We start from the raw sequence: 14,776 nt of genomic DNA on the forward strand, positions 1-14,776 counted from the left end.
TTTCTCCTCCACAGATGCTGCCAGACCTGCTGAGCTTTTCCAGCAACTTTGTTTTTGTTCCTGATTTACAGCATCTGCAGTTCTTTTGGTTTTTATTTAGTGCCAACACATCATTTTCTTCCATTAACATTAAACTATGTCCTGTCCTTTGTCCCTCCATTCCAGAAGTGCACTTTCCTACTGACGTGTGATCTTTATGGATACCAGCTGCCTCCTTGGGTGAAATGTCCGGGCTTCTTATTTGAGCCTAAGCGAGTCAAAGGGCGTTGAGCACTCCTGGGTGTACTGCTACCCTCAGATGAAAGTGACGTGCAATTTCATTAAGGGCTCATTGGAATCCTAACCCAGATGCATTGGATCTTAACTGTAGCACTCCCCTGTTAATGGGTCACGGATTGAACCATGTAAAGTCAGTGCTGCACCAGTCCAACTATTAACCCAGTGAGCAGAAGTCAACAGTATAATTTTGGTCAGTGAGATGTAGCATTTGATTATGCCTAGTTGTTCTGGCAATCAAGTCTAAAAATAGTTCAGGAACAGGTTTCTTGAATAACTAAAATCTGACAGTGTCATCCAGCTCGTGATTGATCAAAACCAGTTGAGTAAGAAACTGATCTATTGTGTGCAGTAGTGCACATAAATGATTATTTGTGAGCCTGAGTCCCTCCTTGCTATAGATTTTGGGATATGCCCCACCACCACCCCAGGGTTATCTGTTTGTTGTTTGGGGTGCAGAGGGGGTGATATTTAGTTGCTGTGCAGGCGTGCTCCTGGTCTACTGAAAATTAAAATACATTTGCAAACAGCAGAGTGCTCCCCTGTGTAGGTACCAATCGTGGTTGATGCGAATGAGTCGGCACATCATTAGCTGCCTGCTGTCATTTAACCCTTTCCAGTCCTCGGCTCAGCTGCTGGAGAAACAAAGAGCAAAAAGATGTGAAGGTGCCATTGGCCAGTTTGGAATGGCAGGAGGAGATTAATGCACTGCAGGAAATCTCAGCACAACCGTACACAGAAACTGAACGTTAGGAGTTCTTCGGTTTCAGCCTGGTTTTATTATACACAAGAACGTTGCATTTCTATAGCATCCTCATTGTGATAAAATATTCAAGGTGCCTGACAGGAACATAAATCAGGTATAATTTTACATCAAGCCATATATTTAGGCATTATGGGTGGCACGGTGGCTCAGTGGAGGTGGGGTGGGGGGGACACAGTGGCTCAGTGGTTAGCACTGCTGCCTCACACCGCCAGGGACCTGGGTTCAATTCCACCTGCACATTCTCCCTGTGTCTGCTTGGGTTTCCTCCGGGTGCTCCAGTTTCCTCCCACAGTCCAAAGATTGTGCAGGTTAGGTGAATTGGCCATGCTCAATTGCCCGCAGTGTTCAGGAATGTGTAGCTTAGGTGGGTTACAGGGAAAAGGGGTGGTGGGGATGGGTTTGGGTGGGATGCTCTTCAGAGGGTCGATGTGGACTTGTTGGGCCGAAGGGCCTGTTTCCACAGAGATTCTATGATTCTATGATTTGCATCAATAAATTAGGTTTTACAGAACATCTTAAAGGAGGAGAAAGTTATCTCAGGCTGGTAGGGCTACAGAAGCTGTTGTAGGGCATTGGGCACGTTCTGAGAGTTGGTTCAAGCTTGAGTCAGCTGATATTAGTGAAAATCACGATGATGGCAGTAAAATCGAAATCAGTACTGCTCGTAGACACTCTATATTGGTTTCCAATTCTTGTCGCTGTCCACACACAGCTGGATTTTATGTTTGTGGCATTCAGTAAAAACAGGATGTGGATTGTATACAATGCATGTGGTTCGTGTACAAGATGAGGAGGGTAATCTGTGCTGGGAACTGCAATCAGCACAATAATAGGGAAGAGAATGGGGGAAATGTGCACATCAACCTGTGATTTGATCGGATGCATAATTTGTAGAAAAGATGTAAAAGCACCAGATGTATAATAAAATTGGTAGCTTGCTTTCAGTTTTGTAAAGGTAATTAATATCAAGAGATTGTAATTAATTCACTTATTCTTTCTTTAGGAAACCTGTAGCCTGCTTTCTCTTAATGAACTCCAATGCTTTCTTCACCTCTTCTAAGCACACAAAAGCATAAATTCACTTCAAAGTCTGCTGGGAAGTTTAGAGCAAGTTGGATAAAATGGCCACTGTTAAATGTTAATGTTTAAAGCTGAGATCCAATTAACCACGTTGAAGAAATTAGTGAACTACATGAGTGGATTTGTTGCAGTGTTCTGAAAAGAATGGAAAAGCTGAGATTGTTCTCCTTGGAACAGGGAAGTTTAAGGGAAGATTTAATAGGCATATTCAAAATTATAAGAGATTTTGATGGAATGTACAGGGGCACACTGACAAAAGGGTCAGTAAAGAGAAGGCAAAGATTTCCGATAATTGGAGACAAGGACTGGGAGGAAGAGGGCAGATATGTTTGTTTGTGTGTTCTTAGGACATCAGCATCGCTGGCTCAGCCATCACTTATTGTTCGTCCCTAATTGCCTTTGAGAAGTTGGTGGTGAGCAAAGGTCCCGAACCACTTTGAAGAATTATTAAGTTATAACTAGGTGGTGGCAAAGAGGAAAGCTTCCTTTAGAATTTTGAAGTGGAGTAACATTTCCCATTGGCAGCGGTTGATTTGGGATCAGACTAGATTGATTCAGGTAACTGTGGCCCTCCCATTCCAGCAAGCCATAAACCAATTTAGACACAGACAGATAATTTTGTGCTGTTCTGGGGATGTTTCAGCTCAAGGCCAATGGTGAGTCCCAGAAATATGACATTTCGAGCACATTTGAGAAGCCTGAGTAAATGTGATGTTGAATGTCAAAGAATTTAGTAGCAAGAGGCTATATTGCCCACGAGACTCCCTCACCCAGTCAATATAGCTGTATATTCAGGGCACTTCCACATCTGTCTGCTGCATATTCTCTCCACCTCTCTGCAGATCACAGGACTATCAGCAACCATGCTGTCCTACTGCTTTTCTTTCCAGGGAGATCAAGTCTGGTTGTGATTGCATCTGTTATCAGCAGGCAGCACTCTCTCTTTGGCTACCTCTTGTGTTGGAACTAAAAATAATTCCTCCAATAGCTCAAATACTTTGCACTTTGATATCTGTCTCTTTCTGTCTCTCAGTTATGTGTCTTTGTCTGCATCTTATCAATGCGAGAAGAATATTGCAGGGAATCCAGCATACGTTTGGATAAGCCTGAGATATCCTTTGCCATTATTATTGAATATAAATCAATATTCCCCAAACTGCCCCCTGCCCTGTAAAATGAATAAACCTGTACTGGCTGTAGTGGTTTTTCTTCATCACAGAGCTTGCGTTTTTTAGTGCCTTTAATAGAGTGTAGTGTCCCAAAGTACTTCATAGGAAAAACTGCAAGCCAGAGTAAAACATTAGGACAGGTGTTTGGTCAAAGAGGTAGGTTCTGAGAAGTATCCTAAAGAGAAGAGAGAGCTTAGGGTCTTCACAGGTGAAGGCCAGGTCAACCAATTGTGGAGCAATTAAGATCCAAGATGTGCAAGAAGCCAGAATTGAAGGAAGTGCTAGAGGAAGTTAATAAGATGAAAAAGGGCAAGGGCAGTGGGAAGAGAGAGCATAGAATGATTTGAAGCCAAGATAGAGAATATTGCTGCAAGGTGGTGTATTTGATTGGAAGCAATTTACAGTTGGGATAATTCTTACAGATAGAACAAGAGGTTTTCCGCAAAGTAGTCACTCAGTCTGCATTTGCTCATGCTAATGTAGAGGAGACCACATTGTGAGCAGCATATATAGTAGACTATATTTGAACGAAGTACAAATAGATCACTGCTTCACTTGAAAGGTATGTTTGGAGCCTTGGACAATGAGAGGGAAAAAGGCAACTGTTACACTTCGATGATTATGTGGGAAGGGGCATAGGTGAGGTGTTAAAGAGATGTTACAGTGATGGAGAATGGACAAGGCTGTTGGGAAGGGAACATCCCTGCAGAATGCTGACGGAGGAGGGAGGGGAGGATGTGCTTGGCAGATGTGGCATACTGCTTGATGTAGCAGAAATAGCGGAAGGTGACCCTTTTTGAATTCCGAGATGGAGTGGCAAGTGAGGAGAAGGGAAACCCCATCATTGTTCTGAAAGAAAGGGAAAGAAGTAAGGGTAGAAGTGCGGGAATGGTTAGGCACAGCTGTGGGCCATGTCAACAATAGTTGTTGGGGGTTGAGGAAAAAGGAGGAAACTGTGGAAGGTAGTATCATCAGAATCAACATGATGGAGACAGAGAAACTGGGAGAGTGGAATGAAGTCTGTACAGGAAACAGACTGTGAGGATGTGCATTCGAGGTAACTGGGAGTCACTAGGTTTGGAATGGATGTTGGTTGTCAGCCTATGCCCAGAAATGGAAACTGAGGTCATGGAAGGAAAGGGAAGAGTCAGAGCTGGACATGGACAAGGTACATAAAGTTATAGAGATGTACAACACGGAAACAGACTCTTCGGTCCAACTCGTCCATGCTGACCAGATATCTTAGATAAATCTAATCGCATTTGGCCCATATCCTTCTAAAACCCCTTCCAATTCATACATCCATCCAGATACCTTTTAAATGTTGTAATTGTACCACCCTCCACCACTCTCTCTGGCAGCTCATTCCAGACACACAACACCCTCTGCGTGAAAAAGTTGCTTCTTAGGTGCCTTTTAAATCTTTCCCCTCTTACCTTAAACCTATGCCCTCTAGTTATGGACTCGCTCACCCCAGGCAAAAGACCTTGTCTATTTACCCTATCCATGCCCCTCATGATTTTTTGAACCTGTATAAGGTCACCCGTCAGCCTCCAACACTCCACGGGAGTTAGCATATTCAGCCTCTTCCCCTAGTTCAAACTCTCCAACCCTGGCAACGTGCTTGTACATCTTTTCTGAACCCTTTCAAGTTTCACAACATCCTTCCTATTGCAGGGAGACCAGAATCTCACTCAATATTCCAAAAGTGCCCTCACCAATGTCCTGTATGACTGCAACATGACCCCCCCTCAACTCTTATATTCAATGCATTGACCAATAAAGGCAAGTATTTCAAATACCTTCTTCACTATGCTATCTACCTGTGATTCCATTGTCAAGGAACTTTGAAATTGCACTCCAAGGTCTCTCTGTTCAGCAACACTCCCTAGGACCTTACCATTGAATGTATGTGAGAGATGGATGAAAATTGGAAGCAGAGATGAATTCCAGATGAGAGCAGAAAGCTGCACCAAAAATATCAGGCACAACTGAGATCCATGCAAATATAGATACACGCCTTTTACTTGGAGAAAGTGACATGAAAAAGAAGAAATTGTTCAACATGGGAATGACCTTAGCCAGCAGAGAAGGGTGATAGTGGATGGGGATTGTTCAAGCCTGCTTTTGAGGAAAAAGCAGCGAGCCTTTAGATCATCTTGATGGGGTATGAATGTGTAGAGGAATTACATGGTTCATGGTGAAGAGGCAGCTAGAACCAGGAAACTGGAAAATATAGAACCAACATAAAACATCAGAAGGATCTCAAATGTAGGTGGAAAAAGATTGAACAAGGTGGGGAGAAACCATCAAGATGGGAAGGAAAATGTTCAGGTTGGACAGGAACAGCCTGAAACAATGAGGCTCTCAGGGCAATCTCATTACTGGGTTTTGAGAAGAAGGTAGAAGTAGGTTGTATGGGCTGGGGGTCTACGAGGTGGGAAGCTGTAGGGAGAGATCCCCAGAGGACATGAGAACAGTGACAGGAGTGGAAACAGCACCTTTATACAAGATGGTATATTAAAATAGCGCAAAAACAGAAGTTGCTGGAAAAGTTCAGCAGGTCTGGCAACATCTGTGAAGAAAAACAACAGTTAACATTTCGGATCCAGGGACCCTCAGAATTTCTGTTTTTGTTCCTGACCTACAGCATCCACAGTTCTTTCAGTTTTTATTAAATTAACAAATGACTGGAAGCTAACATTTCTGTCCTAAGTCTGCTGCAGTGTTCCAAAGAAACCAGAGCAAGCTGGAGGCACAGCATTTCATTTTCCGCTGACGCACTTAACAGTCTTCAGGACTCAACATTGAATTCAACAACTTTGGACCATGAATGCTGCTATACTCCATTTAACTCCCGACCCTGTCTTGGATTTTCATGGATCTGCTCTCAGCAAAGCTGACCAATTATCTGCTAGTGATCTGTCATTAACACCTATTTGGCATCAACAACTCTCCTATATTACCATTAGCACTCCATTTGCCTTCTGCTCTGGGCACTTTTGCTAAGTGTTCCATTTGCTCCTCTTTCCTCTTTGTAAGCAGCATAAAAAGCAATTATCCAATCCCCTTCAGTTCCAGAGTCACATTGGACTGGAAACATTAACTCTGTTTCTGTCTCAATAGATGCTGCCAGACCTATTGAGTTTCTCCAGCACCTTCTGTTCTCATTTGAGAATTTTAGAATTGTAAAGTTGTTGGGGAACCAGGAGCCAATATAAGTATTGACCCACAGCTGTGATGAATGAACTGGATTACTTGTTATTTAGGATATGGCAGTAGAGTTGTAAATAAACTGAACTTTACAGAGGATAAATGCTCAGCCTGTCTGTGCTGTTCTGTCCACTCCCTCATTGAGCATTATGCTACTGTTAGATGGTGATGCATCTGAGAGAGCACCATGCACTATATACAAGGCAATGCTTCCATTAAGGGACTTAGCTCCTTTTCTTTCCAACCTCAGGTAATGTGACCCCTACAGGCTCAGCAACACAGATGGCATGTGGAATCAGCCTGGTCTCCTTCAACAGCCGTCCCGAGGGCATGCACCAACGCTCATACTCCGTGTCCAGTGCTGACCAGTGGAGTGAAGCCACGGTCATCGCCAACTCTGGCATCAGCAGTGGTAAGTCTCACAATGTGGTTTAGAGAAACACAGAAAATGCTGGAGGAACTTAGCAGGTCGGCCAGCATCTATAGGAGAGAGAAACCGTTCAGAAATTAAGGAATTCCTAATTTTCCTCACAATGGCCAGGTGTTTCAAAAATGGCAGAATGTCTCATAATATGCCTTTGCTTTGTTATTGTATCCATTTAGTATGCTGCCACAGGCACAGAGGAGGAAACACATTCATGACCTTGTTTATTTCTGTGGGTGTGATTTATTCAACAAAGCTCACACATCAAACACTCTGGAACTTGATTGAGATAATAAAATCGCCAGTTTGTGATCGGCTTTGCCAATTAAAAGTTGTTTATTGCAAAATATTGGAAGCAAATTGTTGCTGTTGTAAATCTGTTCTCTCTCTTGACAAGAAATTTATTTTAAAATTTGTTCTTCAAACTTTAAGTTCATTGTGCCCTCTGTGCATCAGCTGTGGCTCAGTAGCTAGCAAACTCACCTTTGCACCAAGGCTATGGGTTCAAATCTCACTCCACTGGTTTAAGCGCAAAATCCAGGCTGACATTCCAGTGCTAAGCGAGGTTGCACTGTCAGAGGTGCTACCTTTTAGATGAGGCATGAAGCAGAGGTCCTATCTGCTCTCTCACTTGGACATACAAAGTCCCATCGTGCTATTTTGAAGGAGAACAAGGGAGAGTTCTCTTGGTTTCCAAGCCGATATTTATCCCCCAGTCAACACAGAAACAGATTATTTTGTCATTTTCACATGTCTTATTGTGGGTGCTTGCTGTGCACAAATTGATACATTCTGATCTAAATATTACACTTCATTGGCTCTATGTTTTGCAAATTCCTGAGGTGATGAAGTGTTTCCCCGCCCCCCGCCCCCATCCTTACTGCCTTCCCTTCGTTAACATCAGGCATGTCCTCTGTGCAATGCCATAATGCCATTTCTCACACCAGCCATCCGAGTCTTCGTGAATTAAAATAATAACTTGGATGTGCTCAGTTAAAACTGTCCTAAAATCTTTCCCATGAAATCGTTCCACATCCAAGAGGGAGAGAAGGAATAGATCTCGGCTGAATGCGAACCAGACCTGAGAGAGCCACAGTTTGCTTTCGTCTCCTCCTTGAACCTTTTCCATATGTGTATGTAGCCGTTCCTTGTGCCCTTAGCCCCAACTCTTCCACCATCTTGCCTAAGCTATGTTTCCATGAGTCTAATGAACATTAACAGAATAATTACATAGGCCTAATAGCATTAACAACTTGATGACGTTACATGTTTTCCAGTAAAGGATACTCTAAGTTGGACGATTACATTGCCAGTTACCTGGGTGAAATTGTGATTTGCAGTTTTTCATTTATTTAGTGAATTGAGATTTATTGATGTGGAAAAGAAGTACATCCATCATTATATGTATCAGCTGTCACTGTCAGTTTTTATCATTGGTATTTTCACAGCAATGCATTTTTAATTGTAATTTAATTACTGCATCTTCTCAAAGTACCTGCTTACTCTGATACTTTTTACAATCAGTGCATTTTTATTTCTGTTTCATTTGGGTGTGTTGTTACCGCTGTCCATGCAAACTGAAATACTGGACCAGATGTTCCAATGGCAATAGGAGTGAATGTTAAAACATTCACATTGTCTCACGCTAAGACCGTTAGGGTGTCCTGACTTGACTGCGCGTGCATGTTAGCTTCCCCAGGAATTTAAACACTGCATTACCCAAGCCCCTCCAAAAATGTCTTGACTCTTCCATTTGTCCCAGGTGAGGGACTAATAGTGAAGGTTATCCCACCAGCACTCACCACAAACTCCCCAACTAAACCTGCCTCTTCATTCCCTCTCTCCACACCCGGCTGCTCACACTCCTACGCCCAACTCAGCAGCAGCCCCACCCCTTTTGAATCCACTCCCTACCACCCTGACTGCTGAGTCCCCATTCAACCTCCACCCATCCTTTCTACCCCTCTTCACCTGCTCCACCCCTCTTTACTCAATCAACCCTCCGTTACCCTTCACCCACTCAACAACCCCCAACTCAATCCCCCTCCTCCACCCATTCAGTCCCCCCACTAACCCCACTAAAACTTTTGAGACTATTAAAAAGTTCTTTGAACAGTGCAGCAGATTTGGTAGAAAGGGAGTCTGTCCTCTGCCCTGTTCCTCTTCACTATTGTTCCCTGAGCTTGGTTACAATGAGAGATTGCTGCAACAGCCAGGACAGGGAGATCCAGCTGCAAGGTAAAAAGTAAGACCATAATTATCCTTGTGGTCAGTAACGATTGCCCCCATCACATCACTAACCAGGAGATCTGGCCCACTGCTTCTACTTTAGTTTTGCTGCTTCAATGTAAGCATGTTGCATAGAGTGAAGCCTAAGTGCAGGACCTGTGCAGAGTTCAATACTGAATAAAGCTCCCTCTAATTTGCCCAATTAAGCACCCCCATGACAGGTACCGCATGAGGTTGGGTGCAAGATACAACCATCTCCATTTCACCTCACCTTGATTCATTGACCTGGACCTCTGAAAAGGAAAATCTACTGAATTTTGGTGACATTTTAGTTTCTGTCACATCTCCAGCTTTATGTAGTTATTTATGTTTGTGGTAAAGCTTGCGCTGTTTGGATGGATTTGTCATGCACAAGGATCTGATTCTTAGGATTCAATTGTCATACAACAATTAGAGGGAGGAGATTGAATTTGCAGCCATTATCAATATACGTATTTGCTGTATAAGCCATTCCTTTGTAAGCCATACACAACAGTAATTACACAGTAGTAATCTAGCCAAGGTGGGTGCGGGAGGACAAATCTTTATGAGATGCAAAATTAACATCTATAACTTGTATTTATGTAACATCTTTTTGCGCAGTGTCACATCCAAGGGCATTTCATTTGGAGTGCAATTAAACAAAATTTAGAACTGAAATACACCAAGGGATATTAGAGTAGGTGACTGGTAGGATTTAAGGATGGACCTGAAGATGGAAGTAAAGGTGGAAAGGTTTAGTAATGTTATAAGACACACATTACATGCAGGTGCCATAGTTCACTGGACTGTGAGTTGCTGTGGTACCACATACGTTTACATGTATATTGTAGGCTGGAGCTCTGGATAGTGATTCTTTGCCTCACGTGACTGACAGCAATCTCTCCTGCTCTTACTGCCTACCATTGGCTTGACTGTGTTCTGAAGGCAGCTTTGTTGCCTATCAAGTGTTGAGATAGCTTTGAACCATAGCTTCTGACTCAAGAGTCTGGTATACTACCCACTGTGCCTCAAGACCTACAAGATACACATTAATCATGAGATAACAAGGTGTAGAGCTTGATGAACACAGCAGGCCAAGCAGCATCAGAGGAGTAGGATGATCCAGTTGGGTGATGGAAGAGACTTGAGTGGCTTAGTTGCCTACTTCTGCTTCTGCGACCCTTCAGTTGATATGCTATAATGTCAGAATTAATCGCAATTACGTAATAAGTATCAATGCTGTGTTCCAAGATTCGTAACTGTCATTGGAACTTTTTCTGTCCTGAATGGAAAGGTTTGCCACAATGATCCAATATTGTCAGCACTTTCTGTGAAATTCCATATGTTTCTACAGCATTACTTGTCACTGGCAACCAAAAGAAGGATTCATGAAGTAAGAATCCTCGTGGAAAATGGGGTTGGAGGGGTGAAACGGAGAAAGTAGTGTATGCCTTCATACCTTATTGATTCCAATAATTAAGGACTGGTGAGTGTATTACTGATACTGGATGAGACTTCTCTAGCTTTATATCACACTGAAAGAGAAATTATGTATTGATGTTGCCTACACTTTAATTTGGGTTTAATTGAAAAGAATGTGAAGGAAAGCCAGTAATTTGTTTCTAAAGGAAATGCATTTATCAGTCATTGGAAGTGTCAGCAGCTTAAAAAATATACATTTGTGTTACTGAATTATTGAACACATCACGCTCATTGACTGCAGATGAATTTACATTCTGGTAGTTACAAAGCAACTGTAACCTCTAACCGTAACCAATTTAATTTGTTCATGATGCAAGGAACCATGGATATTGCAGGCAGCCTTTAAAAGAAAGGGATGTTTATACTGTTTGCAGAATGCCTTTAGAGTGCGGTGCAGGACAAGACTTATACTGTCGGCTTTTTTGTTAGTATTACCCAGATGCAAATGGAAATCTAAGTCCATGCAGGATCTGGTATCTGATTGTTGAGCATAATATCATTGTTTGATAAACTTAACGGACAGTTTCGGTCTTTCCCTGAGCAGTAAGAGTATGAAATTATTTACATACATTTCCCCAGATGGTCCAATGTATAGGACCACAAAAACGGGATTTTATGCTAAATATTTAGACAAAGCAAAAACAGTCTCTTAATATTACATTTAATCAGTCCAGTCAGCATTTTTCAGCTAAGTTAGCAGCCAAGTTAAAATTAACTGGTGAGGCCTTTGAGAAGTAGGATTGATAGTCAAAAATAACCCGTAATAACCAAAAATAATATGTAAATACTCTATTTAAAAGATAATAAAATCAGTTTGAACCCAGGCTGAGGTAAGCAGAGTGAGAGGGATGTTATATTTTCAAACCATAAAGTGATGAAGATTTTCCTTTTTTCAAGATCGATTCTTAACAGTGTAATATTTGCCTTGGTCTTTTTGATACTGTTGGCATCTTGGTTTTGTACTGGTAATCAATGTCCTTGGTAATCAGTGGGATGATTTTAAGGCGGGAACTTAAGCATTTAGCAGCGCTAACAGCTACTAGCAGGGGAAATGTTTCTCAGATCTCATAGCAGCCTGACACAGTTTTAAAAAGTACTGTGTCTTCATTAGTGTCTGGAAGCCTTTGAGTAGCTCACAGATTTAGTCGACATTTTGTATGCTGGGGCTTTTTACTGTCCTTATTAAGCAGCTATTGGGGATCCCCTGGGTGTTGGCCATTTAAAGAGGTGCCTTGTGTCATTAGATAGATTGCATTGTAAGAGGCAGAACAGGGGAGTAAGAGGTGCAAGTTAAACTGTGAGAAAATGGGGCCAAGCGCTAAGCTCCTGCCTCCAGTAACTGCTGGAGTAGATTTATCACAAGTCACTTCGATCCAAGGCTCAGGCTCTGATACACGCTCAACTGTTTATCATACTAATGGTGTCACACAGACTGAGCGCATCAACTTATAACAATTTCCAAAAGAGATTTTGCTTCGTCTCTAAGTGAACAAGCAGTTTGATCTCATCGTGCACTGTTTAACAACTACAGCCAGTGATACTTGTCTGTTGATTTTCCTGCAACCATTATGGTTATAGTCACATTTAGTCTTTAATGATCTGGATGAAGCAGTAATGATGGATTATTCTTGTGTGGCAAGGCTGAGAGAGATTGAGTCTAATGTTCAGTTTTTATTTCCAGTGTCTGATAGCACCGAATGCAGTAAATTGTGCTTGTAGGACACTATTCACTGGTAAATTTCAGTCCCTTTATCTCTTCCACAAATGCATTTAAAGAGGAAGCCAGATAAGTACAGAAGGGAGAAAGGCCAAGAGATTATGCTGATTTAGTTTGCTGGAGTAGAATGAGAGGAGACTTTTGTGTGGAGCATTCTGTTGGGCTGTTTCACTGCTTTAAACTCTGTAACTCAGTCCAAGAGAGACTACGAATTGAGATCACAGTTATTCTCAAACCTCAATTTCCAATTGCTGAAACACCATTGTACTTTAGAATTGAGACATCATAATGTGTTTCCATCAGCATGTTCCAGTAAATTCAACTCAAGCTGCTTCCAGCTGAATGCTTTGATTTACTCGCTCCCCATGATTTCAGTGCAAAGCACAGTACAGCTCACCTTGACAGGAGGGGATGAGCATGGTTGCAGCCTAGGGTTGCCAATCTTCACAGATTTCTTGCAGACTCCAGGATTTAGTGAGTAATCTCCAGCACTGAACAATCTAAAGAGAAACATCAGAAGACTGTTTAAAAAGAATGGATTTGAGCACTAATGGACTTCTGTATATCTTAGGTTGCTCGCCACCCAACATGGGGCTTCGATGTTAATTCTGCTTTCTCCACACAGATGCTGGCAGCCCTGCTAAGTTTCACCAGTTGTTTTTGTTTTGGATCTCTAGCTTCCACAGTTCTTTGTTTTAACCTGTCATATGAGAACCTGATTACATCTTGTAACAGTCACGCAGTCTTTTGACCACAGTTGTTGAGAGGCTGCAGTTTCTCCTGTAGAGGACCGACGTGTTAAGACCAGAGATTCAACTGGAGCAAATAGTACTGGCACGTAATTTATGTGGTGTGCCACTTAGTGTTGGTGTTCCTGCATGCCTGCTGTCCTTGTTCGAGGTGATAGTGTTTAAATGTTGAAAGAGCCTTGACGAGTCACTACAATGTGTTGTTTAGATGTTTCGTAATGTTGCTGCATTATGCCATGGCGGAGGGGGTGAATGTTGAAGGTGTGAATGGAGTACCAATCAGGTGGGCTGCTTTCTCCTGGTGCTGAGTATCTTGAGTGCTGTTGAGCTGCACTCATCCAGGCAAGTGGGGAGTATTCCATCACTCTCCTGACTTATGCCTTGTGCGTGATGGACAGGTTTTGGGGTGTCAGCAGGTGAATTCCTTGCCTGACTTCTTCTTGTAGCTATAGCATTTTTATGCTGGTCCAGTTCAGTTTGTGGTCAATGGTAACCCACCCAGAATTTTGATGTCTGGGATTTTGGTGATAGTAATGCCAGTGAAGCTAAAGGGAAGCTCGTGATTGTGTGGCAATTTTGCTTAAGTGCTATTTAATTTACATTGTTTCACTTTAGCCTTAATTGAGAGAAAGAACTTCTTGCATATCTGTTGTGCTGTTCATAATCTCAAGATGTCCAAAAGTTGTTTAGTCAATATTCATTGTTGTAATGTGGGAAATGCAGCAACATGCACAGCAAACTTCCACAAACAGTAATGTGATTAACATCAAAATGTGGGATAACCAGGCAATATAATTTTGTGATGTTGGTTGAATAAGTTTGACCTGGACACCATGCTTACAAAATATCACATTTGGTTTGTTTATGTTTACTTCAGAGAGCAGACTGGGCCTTGATCAAGTAGATTATCGGAAAGATGGCAGCCCTCCCTCATCACTCTGCTGGCTTGTCAGCATTTAGTTTTATGCTGAGGACACGGAGTGGAGCATGAAACCCTCAACCTTCTGACTCAGAGTATTGCCAGCTAGACCTGGATTTTGAGCTTCAGGACTAGGTTTTAAACTAATGATCTACTGAATCAGAGTCAAGGACACTAAAACTCAGCCACAGCTGCTACTCCATATTTAGACACTGGTGTTATTATTTCATTTGGTAGTAAAATGCTTTGGCATTTTGTGCAGCTGTGAAAGGCACTATAGACATGTAGGTTTTCCTTTCTTTTAGTCTCTGTCATGTGTCAGCAAAGAAAATAAATAAGTTGAAAGAGGAATTATTTATACATATTTTAAAAATGGTGCATTCTTGTACAGAATGTATTTTTTCCAATTTCTGTCTTGTATTTTCAAAATATCCCATTGATTGTGTCCCCACCCATTTTTTTCTTTCTCTCTCTCTCTCTCTCTCTCTCTCTCTTTCTTCCCTGAAGTACTCCAAAACATTAGTAGTAGCCACCAGGTAATCATGATGGCACTGTGCTACCCGAAAAGCGGTGGGAGATCGGACTAATAGTCACCCCCAACAGCTCCAGATCTTCACAAGGATCACATTGAACAAATTAACAGCAGAAAGGTCAATGTTCCTTTACACCTTGTGCCCCAGGTACCCTGATGATGACACATGCTTTATGCCACTGACTCCCTGCTCTGGCCT

The 14,776-nt window shown here is 42.2% G+C and overlaps 1 protein-coding gene across 4 annotated transcripts in view; it reads left to right on the plus strand.

Annotated features, from left to right (window-relative positions):
• The window catches only part of agap1 (ArfGAP with GTPase domain, ankyrin repeat and PH domain 1), a 671,134-nt gene that overhangs the window by 502,847 nt on the left and 153,511 nt on the right, over positions 1-14,776 (plus strand). For 2 of the 4 annotated variants that reach the window (XM_048599132.1, XM_048599130.1), the window contains exon 12: positions 6,755-6,916. The exons of the other annotated variants lie outside the window; for them this stretch is intronic. In XM_048599132.1, coding sequence (XP_048455089.1) covers positions 6,755-6,916 — 162 coding nt within the window. The remainder of the gene's footprint in view (positions 1-6,754; positions 6,917-14,776) is intronic. 4 annotated transcript variants of the gene reach the window in all.

The sequence above is a fragment of the Rhincodon typus genome, chromosome 7 (assembly GCF_021869965.1).
Source record: "Rhincodon typus isolate 14 chromosome 7, sRhiTyp1.1, whole genome shotgun sequence".
Lineage (NCBI taxonomy): Eukaryota > Metazoa > Chordata > Chondrichthyes > Orectolobiformes > Rhincodontidae > Rhincodon > Rhincodon typus.